This window comes from Gadus chalcogrammus, chromosome 14 (genome assembly GCF_026213295.1).
Source record: "Gadus chalcogrammus isolate NIFS_2021 chromosome 14, NIFS_Gcha_1.0, whole genome shotgun sequence".
NCBI lineage: Eukaryota > Metazoa > Chordata > Actinopteri > Gadiformes > Gadidae > Gadus > Gadus chalcogrammus.
This window is the reverse complement of record NC_079425.1, coordinates 8,969,606-8,987,408: the sequence shown is the minus strand read 5'-3', so window position 1 is coordinate 8,987,408 and position 17,803 is coordinate 8,969,606. Positions and strand designations below refer to the sequence as shown.

The 17,803-nt window shown below is 41.5% G+C and overlaps 1 protein-coding gene across 1 annotated transcript; it reads right to left on the bottom strand.

Moving 5' to 3' along the window:
- Window positions 1-1,405: 1,405 nt before the first annotated feature.
- On the bottom strand, window positions 1,406-17,516 carry LOC130403601 (CD82 antigen-like). The gene is made up of 9 exons (XM_056608018.1): window positions 17,338-17,516; window positions 10,570-10,642; window positions 10,187-10,259; window positions 7,350-7,474; window positions 7,142-7,216; window positions 5,549-5,647; window positions 4,322-4,495; window positions 3,803-3,886; window positions 1,406-2,638 (listed from the first exon to the last, which is right to left on the bottom strand). The coding sequence occupies exons 2-9, from the start codon at window positions 10,630-10,632 to the stop codon at window positions 2,561-2,563; spliced, it is 771 nt and encodes a 256-aa protein (XP_056463993.1). The 5' UTR covers window positions 10,633-10,642; window positions 17,338-17,516; the 3' UTR covers window positions 1,406-2,560.
- Window positions 17,517-17,803: the final 287 nt, after the last annotated feature.

Below are 17,803 nucleotides of genomic sequence, written 5' to 3'. Positions count from 1 at the left end.
CCAGACACACACACACACACACACACACACACACACACACACACACACACACACACACACACACACACACACACACACACACACACACACACACACACACACACACACACACACACACACACTGCCTATTTCCTGTCAGCTGTTTCTCCTCACATCTGTGGCCAAGCATGAAGCACCTTCAACGTGAGTGACAGACATGATCCCCGTGACTCAGAAATGATGCAACGATTCAACAAGTATAACATGACTGGCATCACCACAAGTAAATAGAGGAGTACCCCAGAGCTCTGGAAAACGTGATTAATTAACGTGGGTGACAAAGCTCGTATGTTTGTATGCGTCTGGATGGGTAGCATTGCATAGGGACGCTCTTTCTTACAAAAAGAAAACTGGGTGGGTGGCATGGACATATTATAAAGGTGGGTGGTCCCTAACATGCTTCCGTTAGGAGCAGTAGAGGGGTGAACCGTATTCCTGATCTGCGCAGCTGCCGTAGTAAGTTGAACAACTTGGGAAGCATAGAGGCCAATATCCTTGAAAAATGCGCTGACATGTGCCCACAGAGTTTTTTCTGCCAGAATCACAAATCGATTATAATTATTCAGACAATTAATAAAATCCAATAACCTACCACAATACATTCCAGACAATAGAGCATGCGCAGATGAATCCTTGAGAAATCATTGAGAATGCTTATCCAATTGTTAACCAAATGTTTATCGTAGCGTTAATATATTACTGTTCACAACGTATTTAATATAAATCATACCACTGCATTGATCACTCTAGGTCCACCTAGTGGACCTAGAGTGACTGACACACACACACACACACACACACACACACACACACACACACACACACACACACACACACACACACACACACACACACACACACACACACACACACACACACACACACACACACACACACACACACACACACACACACACACACACACACACACACACACGGATTCAAGAACATGTGTAGTTTGACGATCCAAATATCATGTTATTGTTTCTTTAGTAAACCATTTGGCAGTTCATACCTAATTGTTTACTATGATGGGTTTTAAGCTTGGTAAATCAGCAAAAAACCCAAAGAAGGCTACTTGAATAGGGAATTTGTCTATATTGTATCCATAACCCGTTTATGATTAGGATGAGATTGCGTCAAAACCCATCAGATAGACATGAGTCTGATGACGAATGTCAAATCCATTATTCATAAGCTTGAAGAGAGAACATTTTGCCTTTTCAAATGCATTTTGAAAATCCTGGCTTTGGATCCTGTTAAATCGTGGAGAAAGTCCAATTGTCCCCAGAAGACAGGTATGTAGTGACAAACAAACTGAATCAGAATATAGTCACTTTAGTAGATAAAGGTCATAAAGTATTCAAATGAAGTAAAAAATTAAATCGTCAATTCAGTTTATTGGAAAAATGTGATGGAATCAATTTCATGAGTATACATTAAATACTGCAGATAGCAAACAGGTTTGTCCAGGTTTAACAAGTCTTAAACTAAAAGATTATTGGAATGTTTTTTTATATATATATTTATATATACTGTACACAAAACCAAATATTGTATCCATTACAAAACATATAGGTTCACTTAAAGTAAAAAAATATACATAAATGCAGTCCAAATGATTCAACTGTTTTTGTTCAATGAGCTTCTCCTAAAACCATTCTTAAAAGAAAAAAAGATGTCACTCAAACTTTGCACTTTTTGTGTAAATAAGTCTTATCATCACAAAGATCATTTAAGTTTTTTGAATAAATTAAATCATTGCCAAAACTTTTAGAGATTTTCTAGAATAACGTACCCTGTAAACTAAAAATTGGCCCTATTTTAGTATCATTATTTGAATTACATGCACAAAACGTAATTATTAAAATAAATCTAAAATTACACACATGAATAATGAAAAAAAACATTAAAAAAGAGCAACATGCATAAAAGAAAACCATGGCAATATCAACTGCCACACAAAGACTAAAATTATGTAAAATACATGAACTAAACAAATAATAAAAAAAATAAAAATAAAATTGTGATGGCTGACGTTCCAGTTTTCCTATTCATTTGTTCTACTAAATCAACTAAACTTGGATTTCTAACCCTATCACAGAGAAACATTAGTCTCATCTTCTTCTTGGAAATTAGTTACTTAGTCAAGCCGAAACTGAAGAACTTTAGTAAATTGTAGCCTGCCTGAATGTAGCCCATGGTACTACAGTGCAATGCTTGCCTTTGAAGAGGTCATTACAACAGTTTAAACATTCTCCACCTTTTTCCAATCCGTCCAGCTTAACCATTTCGCTGTTAATGTCACATTTTCTGCTTTTCTCCTTTACGTATCCAGACCAAATAATATAAAAAAAAGTTTATCAGCACCCTGTCAGCACACATATGGTCTAAAGTGCTCAATATAAATTGGACAGGAAAACAGTAAGCACTCAAAAAATGTCCCAAATTTAACCAAAAAAGGTTGAATAGAAAAATCTTCCCATACTTCCCTTCTGTGAAACTGCAGGCCCTCAAAGTTTCAATATTTTGAAACTTTGGTGTAGTACTCAGTGCGTACGTTCTTACAAAGGCAAATCGAAAGGATCATTCCCAAAACCTGTGAAAAAGAAAAACAATCAAGTCAACCATTTTCAGACTCAGATTAAATAAGCAACTTCAAATGGACACAAAAACACAGAATTGGTCTCAACTGCGAGTAGTCTTCCTCTAGCCAAAATACCTAAATGAGTTGCTTCCTTATTATTTAGGTACTTTGTGAAAGTTCTTCACGAAAAGAGAGGCGTATGTCTATTTACTATCGGGAGTGACGTTAAAGCGGCTTCCTTTAACAATGAAAGACCATAACTAAGAAAGAAACTTGATGTTAGATTGACCAACATATGCCATGGAAAGATGAAGTGTATCATTTACACACAATGTTTCTTTTGCTTACTACTGAAATGGAAGCTTCCTGCACTAACAATAGGCCTATAGCTGCTACTTATTAAGGAACTGGCAACTGTAGACAGTCCCACAAGTCAGCTTAAAGGGATACGAGTAAACATATGCAGCGAACCGGAGGCAAATGCTAAACCAGCAAAATCCCATTCTGCGCAATGATGAATTTGGGATTAAACTAATTGTCTGAATCTGGGTGAAACAGTCAATTTGAAGGGGAATACATCTGCATTCATATGCACCATTATAAGCGCAGGCAATGATATGTGATTTCCACTTTGCAAGGTAATGAAAAGTTTATTTTCTTTGTTTTTTTTTTAATCTGCAAATTCGCCCAGATGTTGACGCGTGGCATCTTGTTATGGCAATTGTGAGGGTTTGAAGTTAGGAGTCTATCTCTAGGTCTTAGAGAAATCAGATTTTGTGCCATTATTTGCGCCAAACGAAGACATATGTACTTTCTGCTTATCCTAGCAAAAACATTATAAAAACTCATTTGCAGGTGCCATGTTTCCATTTTGTATGTTTTAAAGGGGACATATTATACCAACAGTTGTGAGTGTGATTAGCCTTACAAGCCGTTTCGAAAATGTGCCCCATATGACATCACTAGTGGGCGTGTCCACCTAGATCTGTGATGGATAGATGAGCAACGTTTACTTCAGTCCACTAGTAGGGTGGTAGACTGATCTATTCAGCACAGACCTAGGTGGACACCCCCACTAATGATGTCATATGGGGCAGAATTTCCAAACGGCTTGTAAGGCTAATGACACTCACACCTGGTGGTATAATATGTCTCCTTTAATGAATCGCACTGTACCTCGATCACAGCCACGGCCAGACAGATGCCTAGGACCACTCCCACATTGGTGATAAGCCACCCCTCCACACTGGCTGAGCAGCCCTGGAAAAAACACAAAGCAAACCCTTGTAACCCCACAGAACCATACCACACAGTCGAATAACTTTAAGCAGAGCCACCTAGATTGCCCTTTCCAATCAAAACCACAAGGCAAACCGGATCTTCACCAAACCACCAGGGCTGTGGCGGAAATCAAAGGGAAACTGCAACGAGGGATCCGATTCATACCTGTGCAGTGACATTTTTGGTCTGCGACATCAACTCGCCATGGACTATCGGTTGGAGCATTGCACCCTGGGCGTTCTTCTAATCCCACCAAGGGCCGCGATGGTTCAAGTTCTTTGCAATATATCTTTGCGGAAGCCGAGTTGATGTTGCAGGCAGTGACTTTTTCAAAACACGCGTCGGAAGGAGTTCTCTCATGTCAGATAAACGCAGAGTGTGACGGGGGTCCCCCTGAAGCAAGCCTCTACTTACCGCTTCGTACACCGGCCACTCTGATGTCTGGGCCTCACAGAAGCCGCTGTCGGAGGTGTTCCCCGTTGCCAGGGAAATGTTCTGGCAGGAGCAGGGGAACAGCAGCTGGGAGCTGTTAACGATCACCATGTTGCCATTCCAGTCCGCGTGACCAGTCCACCCACAGCAGTCCATCTACAGCCAGGAGCCCCGCGGAAGGGTTAGCAAGAGGTTTGGGAGGGAGAGAGATGTTAGGCATTTGACACGCATTGAAGAGGTTATGGGAGGACAAGACCTTAGTCCTCATTTTAAAGCATGCATACAAGGCTTCACTGAGGTGGCTTTACTAGCCATGGTCAGGAAAGACGGGGTTGTCTCAGATCAGGGTTACTTGTGTCCCCAAAGTCCCGAAGTCCATCAAATGTGCCTGGTGTCAATTGTCTGTGGAACAGACGTCTATTTGCTTGATCAAAAAATAAGTATGCCAATCTTAGCTGTAATCCTGTTTATTGCCGAGTTGAAATCGGTTTAACCCTTAAAATGGATCTGTGAGAAATGCTTTTCAGCCATAACCCCATCCGAAAAGAAATCTGAGCGATACAAATAACCAGCGCAATGACGTTCTGTATCGCTAAAGATATGATGCCTATAAGCACAGTTGAGAAACAGGGCTTTAAAAAGCGAATGAGTCTCATGGATGCATAGTAAGCTCTCTCTCAGTACAGTTATACATTTGTCATTTTATGTAATCAATGTTCAGTATACTATCTCACAGCAGTTATTTCCATATTATTTTACTTATTTAATCAATGTTTAGTATCCTACCTCTAAAATGTTGGAGAAGTTTGAAACAAGGCATTTGATTTGCTGGGAATCTCAGCAGTTACTCACATTATTATTTTAATTATTCAGTGTTTAACCTAATGCCATGTCGGTTCTGTTGAATGTTTTTTTTTATTATGAACCATAATTAACCTTCTGGTTTCTTTAGGGTTCAGTCCTAAGAGAGTACTCTTAAAAATGTAAATTGAGCGTTATTATAAAATATACATTCTGATAATCATCTGTATCCATCAATATCATAATCATATTGTAATATAATTTCTGGCCATATGGTCCAGAGTACCTACAGCGGCACTTCAATTTGTATTCACTCCAACATTAGTGGCCTCAGATATCAGTGTGTTCTAAACCCATGGAAGACCAGTTGAGGATCCCTCCATTAGGCTCTCCTCTGGCTCCACCCACCGTCCGCTGGATGTAGTCCCACGCCTGCTCCGTGCTGGAGTTCTTGGTGCCGTAGCTGTCCAGCACCTTGGTCACGATCTTGGACATCTCTGTATTTAACTGTGGGAAAGAAAAAAAAAAAATAGATTTCTACTTAGAGATTTGTCTTTTTCCCCCAGGCTAAATAAACAAAGTTTTTACGTTTTTAAGGTTTGTGGCGTACACAATGGTAGTGTTCACTGTTGAACAGAGGATTGAGAGGACTGTGTTAAGGCGTGTCATAATGAAGACTAGATGAAGGTAAATGACTAATTCATAGCAGGCAAACATCATTACCAACTGAGAGTCCCAAACTCTGTCAGGATGAATACGACTGCAGGGGCCCCAGTCAGATCATTGCAAAAGTAACAAAAAAGCAGATCCCCACAAAGCCTTGAAAGTTAATTTGGCAAAGAGCACAGATTAATCCCACTGCGCACTGGCTGCCAATGATTGCTGACAGTAGAGCCTGTCATCCTAGACCGCTGGCTTTTACTGGGTAACATGTGTGAGCGTGGTTTACGAAGATCCTTAGGATGGTTTGGTTGGTCAACAAAATGTGGGATTTAACACAAAATGACTTCTTTCTTTCTCTAATGATGTTCCTGTATGTTCAGTTACAGTCATCAAGAACAGTGCTTGTGATTTTCTTTGCATGCTCTTGCACTCAAGTGCTAATGCTGCCTTGCACTTTCCTTGGAACTTTGAAGAGCTTGAGCCTACAAAAAGCCTTTTTATTTGGTTAAAATTACTTCTTAAGTGGGAAGCTGCCTGCTTCAAACTTACACTGAAGCGCTGCTGTAACTGGGTCACACAAGGAACACCCATTGAGTTCATCCACACAGCACTTAAGTTATAGTGTACTTTGGCTCTTTCGAAGTGTCACTCAGATAAATCGTGTGTTTTTTTACCAATTTAAACTGTTTCAGAAACTACAAGAAATCTATTTTGTGGCGTCTGCCCTATTTTGAAATGTCACACAACATCTTTAAACTCTAAAGTGGGCATGGCGCTGCAGCGCCACCAATATGTGCTTTGGGGAGAAACCTGATGGATATGCATCAATCAAAAACTAGTTTTTCTACAAATGCCATCTTGTTTACCCAGACCCCCACCCCCCCATCATGCACTCCTGCTGATGGATCTGCAAGAGTTTTATTTTGGATGTCTTAAATTAACTTACTTTAAAAGGATGGATGACGAAGCAACCATTTGTTAGCTGCCAGTCTGACCAAACAAAGACACCAGCTTCTCGGATCTTCATACTCAGGGCTTCCTTGCCTAATTTCCTTGGTGGCGATTGATCCCACTAAAGTCTGGTTAATTGTGACATTAGCCTATACCTAAAATGTACACCAGGGGGTGCTAGTCAACCAAATTATGTCACTAATTTAAATATTTGATTGACAAGGGGCAAGAAAAACTGCATTCCTCAACTTAACAAAGGAAGAAAAATACTTGGACACAATAAGTGGAGAATGCTGACCTTATGTAACTGGGTTTGGTCAAAACCTAACATGAACTGATTTAGGAAATATGAAACAGAACTGGTTAAAAGGAAGCGTCATCACTCACCACGTCTTTCTGGAAATAGATGAGTGCACCTGCCGCCACCTGGGCCAATAAGATCAGCAGGAGGCAAGCAAAGTACTGTGGAAAATACAGCAATTATTAAAAATAAAAGTATTTATCTTCTTATCTGTGTTTAGACATTTGGCCATAACAGAGATTGTTGGGACACACACACACACACACACACACACACACACACACACACACATACCAGGCCCAGCAGGCAGCGGATCTCATAAATGGCTCCCAGGCATCCTACAAAGCCCATCAGCATGGAGAAGGCTCCTACACCAATCAGGATGTACGAGGCCGCTTTCAGAGCCAATGAGGAGTCCTCTGTAAAAACAACACATTCTACATCAGGTTTGTCATGTCATACAATGTCATACATAATTGGGTCATACATCCAATGACTTAAAGATAAAGAGACGATTAGCCGGCTTAGAAGGTAGTTATTCATGTCCAATGTAGTTTCTCATAATGACCAGACTTCTTTGTACCTGAAGTGAATATAGCCATCGTCAAGCTATTCGTGCCTGTAATGTTTTCTTGACAGCAAAGTATTTGGTTGAAAGGTGCATGATCATGTGAAGACACATCGGCACTTTCCAATAAACATCTTAGCTAAAGAAATAACCATAGCGGCAAAGTACATTTGAAACACACCATTAGGGGAAGTGGACCTGTTTACAGAAGGAAAGGAAACTAAAAGGAATCTGCACACCAGTCAGGTTTCGGCTATGACCAAAGTACCAGACTTCTTGACTAAAGTGACGGTACAAATGCTAACGAGTCATCCCTTTCAATAGTAAAGAGGAAGGGAGCACTTACAAAGAGGATTATGAAATGAACTAGTTATAACATGAGGTGACATCATTTGTGATATTATTATAAGGATCCATGGACAGCACCTGTTTCTGTGTTACACAGACCTACACAACAAGGTAAGAAAGAAGCACTTGTCGAGTACAATACTGTGACTCAACTCCATAGCAATAATACGCCCAAGCGTTCAAAAGACTCCTGTGGTACCACATTGTGGGGGTAAGGCAATAGGGAACCAAGAAAGAAAGTAAAAGCACTGCGCTGCAAAAGCACGGCCAGTTTAACAGATGTGTTGGAGGAAAAATGTTTTTTATTCCCCTGAATGGAATAGCATCCAAAACAGATTTGGAATTGCATTAGTCTGCAATCAGACCTCCATGCATCAATTAAAAACAAAAAAGGGGTCCAAAAACATGCCAAACCCGCTTGCAGCTTCTGCACAGATCCTCTGTGGTTTAGGCAGGTCGCCATCGTGAGACACAACAGCGTCAAGGACGCACGTGTGGTATGCATTAAATCAAAGAGCCTAGGAGAGGAACCTTAGGAGACTGGAGTCAGGAACGTTTACAGTCCCTCTTGATATTCCATAAACACTCCTGCAGAATAGCACCAATTAAACACAGTCACACTGTTCATGTACAAATGACACACACACACACACACACACACACACACACACACACACACACACACACACACACACACACACACACACACACACACACACACACACACACACACACACACACACACACACACACACACACACACACGTCAATCCATTTGGGAATAGGTTTAGCTGTTCCTATATGTTTTGTGCATGTGAAACTCATAATATGTGCACATTTGCAAAACTGGTGACGTGGGACAGCTTCCTACGGATTCAACCACCACCCTCCCCCGATGAGTGTATTTGGGAGAACAGAGGACACTTTAGTGCTACGGCCTGTTTCATTCACATCGTGCAACCACCATAGTCATCCCACAACCCAGCGGTTTCATGTTCGAGTCACTACAGGCCTCGGGAAAGACAACAACAACAACGTGGCCTAAAGAGAAGCAGCATTGGGATGACGTCACCCACCGCATCAAGCTGGGCCAAGCTCATTGGTTCACCCCTGTGCTCATCAAGCTGGGCCAAGCTCATTGGTTCACCCCTGTGCTCATCAAGCTGGGCCAAGCTCATTGGTTCACCCCTGTGCTCATCATGCTGGGCCAAGCTCACTTTTCTGTTCACCCATGTGTTCATCATGATAGGCCAGGCTCACTGGATCTCCACTGTGCTCATTCTGAAACGTGCCATTGATCGCACAATCAATACATCTCATTTAACAGCAGCCGAACAAGCAACCCACTGTACTTTAACCCACTACTACTTGTGGTTCATGTCGAATGACACCCAGTACTCAGAAGCCTCTCTCATAGTGTGTGGATGTGTTGGCAAGCGGGCATTGGTGAGTAAGGGACTGAGGGTGCTGGGCTGATGTGATGCATGCTGGGAGCAGAGCAGAAAGAGGCCAGTGTCTTTCCATAGGACACCTGCGACACACACACACACACACACACACACACACACACACACACACACACACACACACACACACACACACACACACACACACACACACACACACACACACACACACACACACACACACACAGTAATATTCCGTTCGTAATCTGCACTTCATTTGTATTTTCTATCAATACTGAAACTTTCTTGCACATAAGACGAGAGCAAGAGAAAGAAACAAAGAGATTGAAAACGGGTCGAGCGAGTTGTTCCCTTAGGCCGTTGTTTCCAAAATGTGTGCTGCCCTACATGCACTCTACAAGTGGATAGCAAATCCTCTTGTGCCATTTGTAGCCTATTATGCATGCAATACAAAAACCTAATTTATAGTTACCAAAAATGACATCATCGCCGCTCCCACGCATTATTCATATGTTCATTTGTCCCATGTTGCGCACCTTTGAAATGTTGTCGCATTTCACAGAGAATGTGCCAACTGCGTTCCAAATCATAGATGTTTATCAGCCATGTTTAATAATAACAACAAGGAAAACCTATAAAGGTTACTACCAACCACAGCTTTCCCATTCGTTACTTTACATGTTCAGTGCCCCCTATTGTCAAGGAGAATATCGCTGATTTTGAAAAAGCACATACAATAATTGACAGACAAAAGAAAAAAGACTGCCATATTGAAAACAGGCACTTACGCAGGACAGCTAAGAAGCTCTGATTGTCTAAAAGGAGCCAAAGACCGAAGCCCATGATGACAGCCCCAAACAGCTGTGGAAATAAAAAGAGAAAGGGGTGACTTTAGCAGGGGTGCAGAAGGTCTGGGACATTGCTTACTACCTTCAGTGAGTGAGTGAGTGTGATGCATACGCGTATCTGTTCATAGTAAAAAGAACACAGTTGGGTCTAACTTTAGCCTTTTTCTTTGCATTACATCAGAATACATTAGATACATTCATTTCCCCATTAGAGTAGGGGAGGGCTGAGTGAGAGAAGATGCACGTGTACAGAACGGGTCATCATTACTCATTTTCACATAAGGTCAAGCATAGATGACTGGCTGGCATAAGAGAAAACTCACGAAGAAGATCAGGTTGAAGACGAAGAGGAAGTACTTGGTGACTCTGGTACAGCCTTCTCCCATGGTTCTGGATCTGTAGAAACAGGAAACCAGAACGTCATGTTTCAAAAGTACACATACAGACAGGTGGAGAGCTCCAAGTACATGGGCCATGGTCCACAAGGGAAATTAGTAAATGATGGGAGCTCAGTCTTGTAGATCCAACTATCAGTGTATTAGGGCTGTTCTATACTGGAAAGAACATTTGTGGTAATGACATTAGATGAAGCATGACAGAGATAGATTACAATCTAATAAGTATACACATAGATCCCAGAATAACCTATATATGCATTCTGAATGGGATTGTTTTATATCAAAGCCATTGCATTGAGTTTATTATTTAAAATAAGTCACAAAAATCACTCGTATACCGCCACAGGATATGGGATCAGTTAAAACAGCAGACACAACACTGCATCCCTATGTGATGTGCACGTTCCCATTACCATCACAAAAGAAAGACAAAACAGGCGAGAAGGTGTCTGTGAATGTGTGTACGTGCATGCGTGTGTGATTTGGATTGTGAGAATGAGCTTGATGTGAAGCAGTGGTGACAGATGCAAAGGAAACACTGATCTACATTGGCTAAGCTGGCCTGGATGTTCGCGATAGGGGCTGGGGCAGTTAAATCTCTGGGATTAAACTCTACACCAGCCATCATAATTAAACATACAATGCGAGTTAAGTCCAAACAGAAAAGTGCGAACGGAGTTGTGTACAGAGTCGTGCACAGGCCAGGCGTTTCCCCTCTGTCTCCAGTTAAAAAAGAAATCACTTTGTTAGAGCCAAAGCTAGGCACCATCTCTCCAGTCTCCATTAGCTCACTTCATTCTAGTCTTCTTTCTGACAATACAGAAAGAAAGAAAAAGAATATGCTCCATTTCCACAGCTGCATTCTCCCTCATTCCCTAAACGCGTTATCTCCTTCTACCATTAATCATGTGCAGTGCCCCTTTTATTAGGGTGCACTAAATGTACAGATGTTACAGAGTTATGTAGCGATGGTTCAATAGACTCGATGGGCACTGTGCCTTGGCAGCCGAAAAGCCAATATTCCCACTGCTGGAAGTAGGTTAGTGTTACAACATGGCTTATGTTCCACTTCTACTCTGGATGGTCTGTTTGGGATTAGTGGACACCCTGTGAAGAGAGCCGTGTCTATGTATGCAAGCATGCATGTACTGTGTGTACAGACCTGTTCTTGTGCAGGCACGAACGGAAAGAGAAAGAAAATACTAGTCGTCTTTGGATGAACAAGAAAATGTAAACCTGTGTTTTTAACTAGTAACTTTTATGCCGCCAGTATTTACTAGGGTTGGGTATCGTTTGGGTTTATCCGAAACCTGTGCCTTCTCTGTACTTTTTAAACGGTTCCGGTGCTAAAATGGTTCTCAAACCGGTACCTAAAAGAACGAAACCGCACACACATGCACAACTTGTTATGAGTTTCACATTTAGCAGAAAGTCAGCGGACACTGAGTTGAAGTTTAGGACATAGCACACGTTGTCACACACGCTGTTGAATGGCAACAGTGTTTGCTAGCCTACTAGATATGCAAGATTGACGGTTGGCATTCAATTACTCAACTTACACCAAGAGGAAAGGCTGCTGTGACTGATAAACATTAAAAAAAAAGAATCTATATATCTAATCATATAATAACATGGTGAAAGCAGGCAGGCACGCAGCTATGCTGCTCGCGTTTACATTTGCTTGCATGGCGCAATATTACTGCCAAAGTCATATATAAAGCAGGTGCGCAAGGCAGCCACAGGAGACGCCAACATTGTTTTCAACCGCTCGGTACCGCGGCGTATTAATTCCTAAGTTTTGAAAAGAAGAGAAAGTATTTGAAGTGAATAAGCGACTCTGTTTTGAATTTGTTTATGAACAGATAGTTTTTGATGCATGCATCGTCTTTGAGATTGTTTGTTACTTTGAAATCACACACACACACACACACACACACACACACACACACACACACACACACACACACACACACACACACACACACACACACACACACACACACACACACACACACACACACACACACACACACACACACACACACACACACGTAAGTGATGCCACAGCGCTTTGACAACTCCGTCCCAAGGCGCCCATATGTTGAAAGCCGTGACACTCTTTTACCAGTTGGCCTGAAATACCAGGCCTCGTAGTAATGGACTTATAAAGAAAGTCGTAGTCGTTCCATGCGTGTTTAGAAGCGCAACATTGAAAAGGGTCCCGTCAGTGTCGCGCAACGTTGCGAACGTTGTGTAATCAAATACACCTGTATGGCGGTATATTAAAGAAAAACTCATAACGAAAACTACACACCGTTATTCGGTGTGAACCGGTATACCGCCCAGCACTAACGCAAGTTGACACCGCAACACCATAGGGATGGGGCAGGGGGCATTAAAATAAGTCAGGCATCGTTATGAGGCACCGAAATGTGCGTTCTTATTAGATCTTGGTACTACCGTTTACGTCGGAACCCGTTCCCTACTGGAACCTAGTTTTGTTGCTCAACCCTACTATTTACTCCATTAAAAAACATTGGAACTAGAAACATTTTAAACATAAAATGCTCCCATCAAATGTCAATCAATTCAGGAAATGTCCATAAATGGTTTTATTCTCGTCAACTTTTCCTCCCACCGTGAGAATATCTCACACGCAATAATCGTCTGAAAATGATATAGCTGTAAATGTAGCTACAGCTCACGCCACTAGATGGTGCCGTTGGGAAAACATACATAGTGCAGGTTTAAGTTTGGATGAACATCTGGAAGTCCCACAACAAGAGAGAGAGAACCGAATAGAGTGGCCACCCCCTAACTTAACTAAAGTACTTTGAGTTACTCAATCTGATACCGTTGATGGTTTGCTCAAATTTGGCCTAGCTATGGTCATATTGTCAATACATAGGAATGCCAAAGTAGTCGATTATAACCAGACACATTTTAGAAAAAGCTGAATATATTGTTTTAGCTTTGGAAGTGTTTAAAATCCAATACTTATCCAACTAAATATGTTTGTATCCAATTGGAGGAAATGAACCTGAGTAGTGCATGTTTCTGTTCCGCTTGAAGAGAAGCTAGGGAAAATCTACAACATTGCTTGTTTTAGCAGCTTAACAAAAAGGTTTTTTTCACATAGTTTGATAACAAAACTCTTTGCAACAAATGTGCCCTCTTATTAACCTGACAACACATTTATCACATTGGATCTTCATTATGCAGGATACTTGGAAGTAATAATGTCTGATAAAACAAAATAAAAACAATATTAGTAAAAAGTAAAAGTGTGGAAGTAATGTAAGTAAAAGTAAAAAGACTGCATTTGCCATCCTAGTGTCGCAAAAGATGGCAAGTACAGCAAAAGATTAAATTTACATTTGCTAAGAGAACAATGTTACTGTCCAATTAAAAATGTGATGCTGCCATTGTCTTAACCACTTTGTGAGTACATCTGTTGGTTGAGCCTTGTCCCTTTAAATTAACATGAACTCTTTTGTTCTTTGAAATACTCATCGTCCAGGCTTTTTATTTAAAATCGAACATTGATGATTGTGGACTTCTGAAACCATTGGTGTTCAATAACACAGCAGTGAAGCATAAAGCTGGCTCTCACCCAAAACTCTTACTTGAGTTATTGTTCTCCATTTCTATTATCAAGAAAAATCGTCAGGCGATGTGTGAGGTCGGTTCCCATCTCAAAGGAGGATTAGGCATCTTTTCTATAAAAATGAGTGAAACTGTGTTGAAACCAGGTCGAGTCACCTGGCAATCCATACACCGCTAAAATTATTTTTAAGTTTTATGTGGTTTCCTTTATGGATTAGGACAAACAAGCCTTTCCATTCCGCTGTCCGTTGTTTCTGCTTGATCAACAACTGCTGTATTGAGCTGTACCAGGCACCGCCACCACACCAGCACACTTGCACTGAATGACGCCAGAGAGGAGGGGGTGGGTGGGGGGGGGCAGGGGTATTAATGAGTTGACTTTGATAAAAGTAGAGTTTCACTGTCTTTGTGTTTGCATGGGTCATTGTACTTTCCAATGATGACGTTGAGTTCAGAGATAACATCAGTCTGATGAGGTATTCAGAAGCTTTGTTCAACCCTCACGGTCTTACAGATTCACTACACTATAACAAGGGGAGGTCAAATATTCTACAGCCATGATTGCTATGTGATCTGCCTGTGATCTGATCTGACTCAGTCAACTATTGTAAAAACAAAAAATAAAAGGCCAATGATCAAAGATAATCAGAAATCCTAGTTCTGTGATTGGCCAGTAAGTGTGGTGTGTAGGACTAGACACTGCAACCAATTAAGAGGAGTCATAAGCCTTGTTTGCCCTAGCATGTTGAAAAACTGGGGAGTAGGTGAATGACCTTGAGTAAATGTACTAATCATGTGTCATGTTCTTTACCATGACACAGCTCAAGGACCCTCTGATGAGGAAGCGGGTTTTTATTTGTTTTGGTGATTCCTACAAATAAAAAAGAACCCTCATTTCCACCATTCGGTCACTGAATATTTAAAAAACATCAATGTTTTTTCCCGTTTGCTGTAAAAGTGTACGTTCAACCCACCAATTTTCAATCAAACTTGATTTTGTTTGGTCGGCAACAGAGTTCGAATGAGCGTTCACGCCACCCCGAACAAACCATACTATCAGAGTAAACGCTCCAGGGTTAGATTTAAATGGACCCAAACAGCTCAGGTGTGAACGCAAACTTGAACAAGGTTTAAGGGTAACCGCCAACGGGCCGCAATGCCTTAAAGACTCCAGGGTAGAAAAATCTTGCAGTTATCCACATTTCAAGAAATGTGCAGGGGAAATGTAGCACTACCATACATGCTAGACCATAGACAGCACTCAAGATGCGGGCGGGCGGGCGGGCGGGCGGGCGGGCGGGCGGGCGGGCACGCACACACACACACACACACACACACACACACACACACACACACACACACACACACACACACACACACACACACACACACACACACACACACACACACACACACACACACACACACACACACACACACACACACACACACACACACAGGCTCACTCGCTGAGATAATATGCACCCCATTCTTGTTCCCTCTCGTCTCGAAAGAGCGAAGGACAGGGCCCCTACATAGAGTGCCCCCCTAAAACAATGGCAGCTTTTAGACTGAATGTTCTTCTTGGGCAACAAAGGAACAAATTGACCCAATTAGAGAGGACTCCAGCTTCACATTTCCTCCAAACAAAAACATTCTCAACACAAAACCACTAATCCATTTCTAGCCTGAAACCTCTACCAGCTCAGTTGTTAACATTTAGACTCTCACATCAGACACCTGATTCCTACTTGATATGCATTACGAAAAATGTTTAGTTATCCAGATTGTTTTTGGAGAACCAGTTCCACAGTGGAAATGATGGGGGGGGTCCTCATAATGGAAGGGTCGTGCCTGGACTTGTCAACGTGTAACCCGCCTGCCGAAAACCCCACCTCCACCCTTCATTGAGTGATAGTCTCAGACTATCCCCTTCACCCTCACCTCGTAAAAACAGCCTGTCAACTTTCATGGTGAATGTAAGCAAACCGAGATTCACAAAAACAAAATGTCTTAACACTTAACACTCTTCTCCTGAACCTGAGCTCATGAGTTAAGAGCCTGAAGAGTCAAAATAAATACTGAAAAGCAAACAGCCACTTCATGTCACAACATCTGCATGAATTATTAGGTGTGGAGGTAGACCTGAAGGGCAATTCCATTCAACAGGGTGGACTGGTTATGAAAATCCCTGAGTGGAGTTCACTTGAGAGGAGTTCTCCGAGATTCTCCTGAAAAGGTGTACAGAAAAAAAAAATACCCTGGTTTCTTGTGCTGTAGTTATCGCCTATTCAGTCACATTCTACCTTCTGAACAATATTGAGCTTCAAAACTTGAGGCCGTTTAAAGAGAGGTAATCAGTGTAGGTACAAAACACATCCAGAATTTACAAATAATCCGATGCTGATTAGTGCTGACATTACCATTAGGCTATATGCCTTTTCTTTAAAGTAGGCCAACCTTATTCTCAAATATGAATTATAAGCCTATGTTTAGCCAGATATGACAATTGTTTACAGGAGTCTGGCAAATGTGTGACTTCCCAAATTACCCATCAAAAAACATCACAATCTTATTTTATCTATAGATCTATAATAAAGAGCTGTCCTTCATGAAAATGAAAGGCAACGTGATTTCTAGATAGGCCTACTGAGCTATTAAAAACACAGCCTATATCATTAGGATTAGGCATTAAAAAAACGCCAGTTATAACGTGCCAAATCGCTCATACTGTCCACTGCCTAAAACGAAATCTACATTCGAATCCTCTGTGCAGAAATGTAATGATGGACTCTCTGACCAACAGCAGAGCTACGTCTGCAGTTCAACGCGTAGTCCTACATTACTTCCACACGTGCCACATCACCAGTCATATTTAGTTATCCAAATACAAATATCAAAATAAAAGGCGTTTATGAACGCCCGACAAGAACGTAACTAGCCTTTCGTCGCTGCCACAATTCGTACACGAACTCACACCAGACTACATGTTAAATGTAAGAGAAACAAACAGCGAACCGTATGTAAAAGTTTAACGTCGCCTGTAATTAGGTAAAGGTTGAGTTTGTCTTACGTCCAGCTACTTACATCTTTGCGTCAAGTTAAGGAGAAGTTGATAACAGTGTGCTTTCCGTGTCCTGAGAAAACTGGACTCCAACTCGGACCCGATGACCTAGACAGTGAGAACAATAAAGCGGTCTGAACTGAACTGAACACAACCACACGGAGCACGCGAGTCTCTCTGTGCTCTGGTCCCTCCACCATGTGGTAGATATGGGAATTAACATGTCAGATGCCCCTCTTTAACCCCTAAAGCCCCCTCGCAGTCGATAGGAATTATTGTAGACCTACTCGTTGGATTAACACAATAGCCTTCTCTGGAGTGACAATTTGATGGTTTTGTGGGTGAGGGGACACTAACGTTTAATGTAGATGTATCAGAAATAATACTAATGAAACATGCCAAGGGACAAAGCAACCATATTTGTTGATTATTTGTTGGTAATTTTTGTGTGCTAAGATTTTTATTTAAAATTATTCTAGGGAATATCAA

What these genes read in the sequence shown, in the direction of transcription:
- LOC130403601 (XM_056608018.1), bottom strand. Translation starts at nt 10,632, where the DNA reads ATGGGAGAAGGCTGTACCAGAGTCACCAAGTACTTCCTCTTCGTCTTC. An exon ending in GAGCTTCTTAGCTGTCCTGC is followed by an intron (nt 7,475 to 10,186) that starts GTAAGTGCCTGT and finishes TTGTTTTTACAG; the next exon opens with AGGACTCCTCATTGGCTCTG. An exon ending in TCCGCTGCCTGCTGGGCCTG is followed by an intron (nt 7,217 to 7,349) that starts GTATGTGTGTGT and finishes TATTTTCCACAG; the next exon opens with TACTTTGCTTGCCTCCTGCT.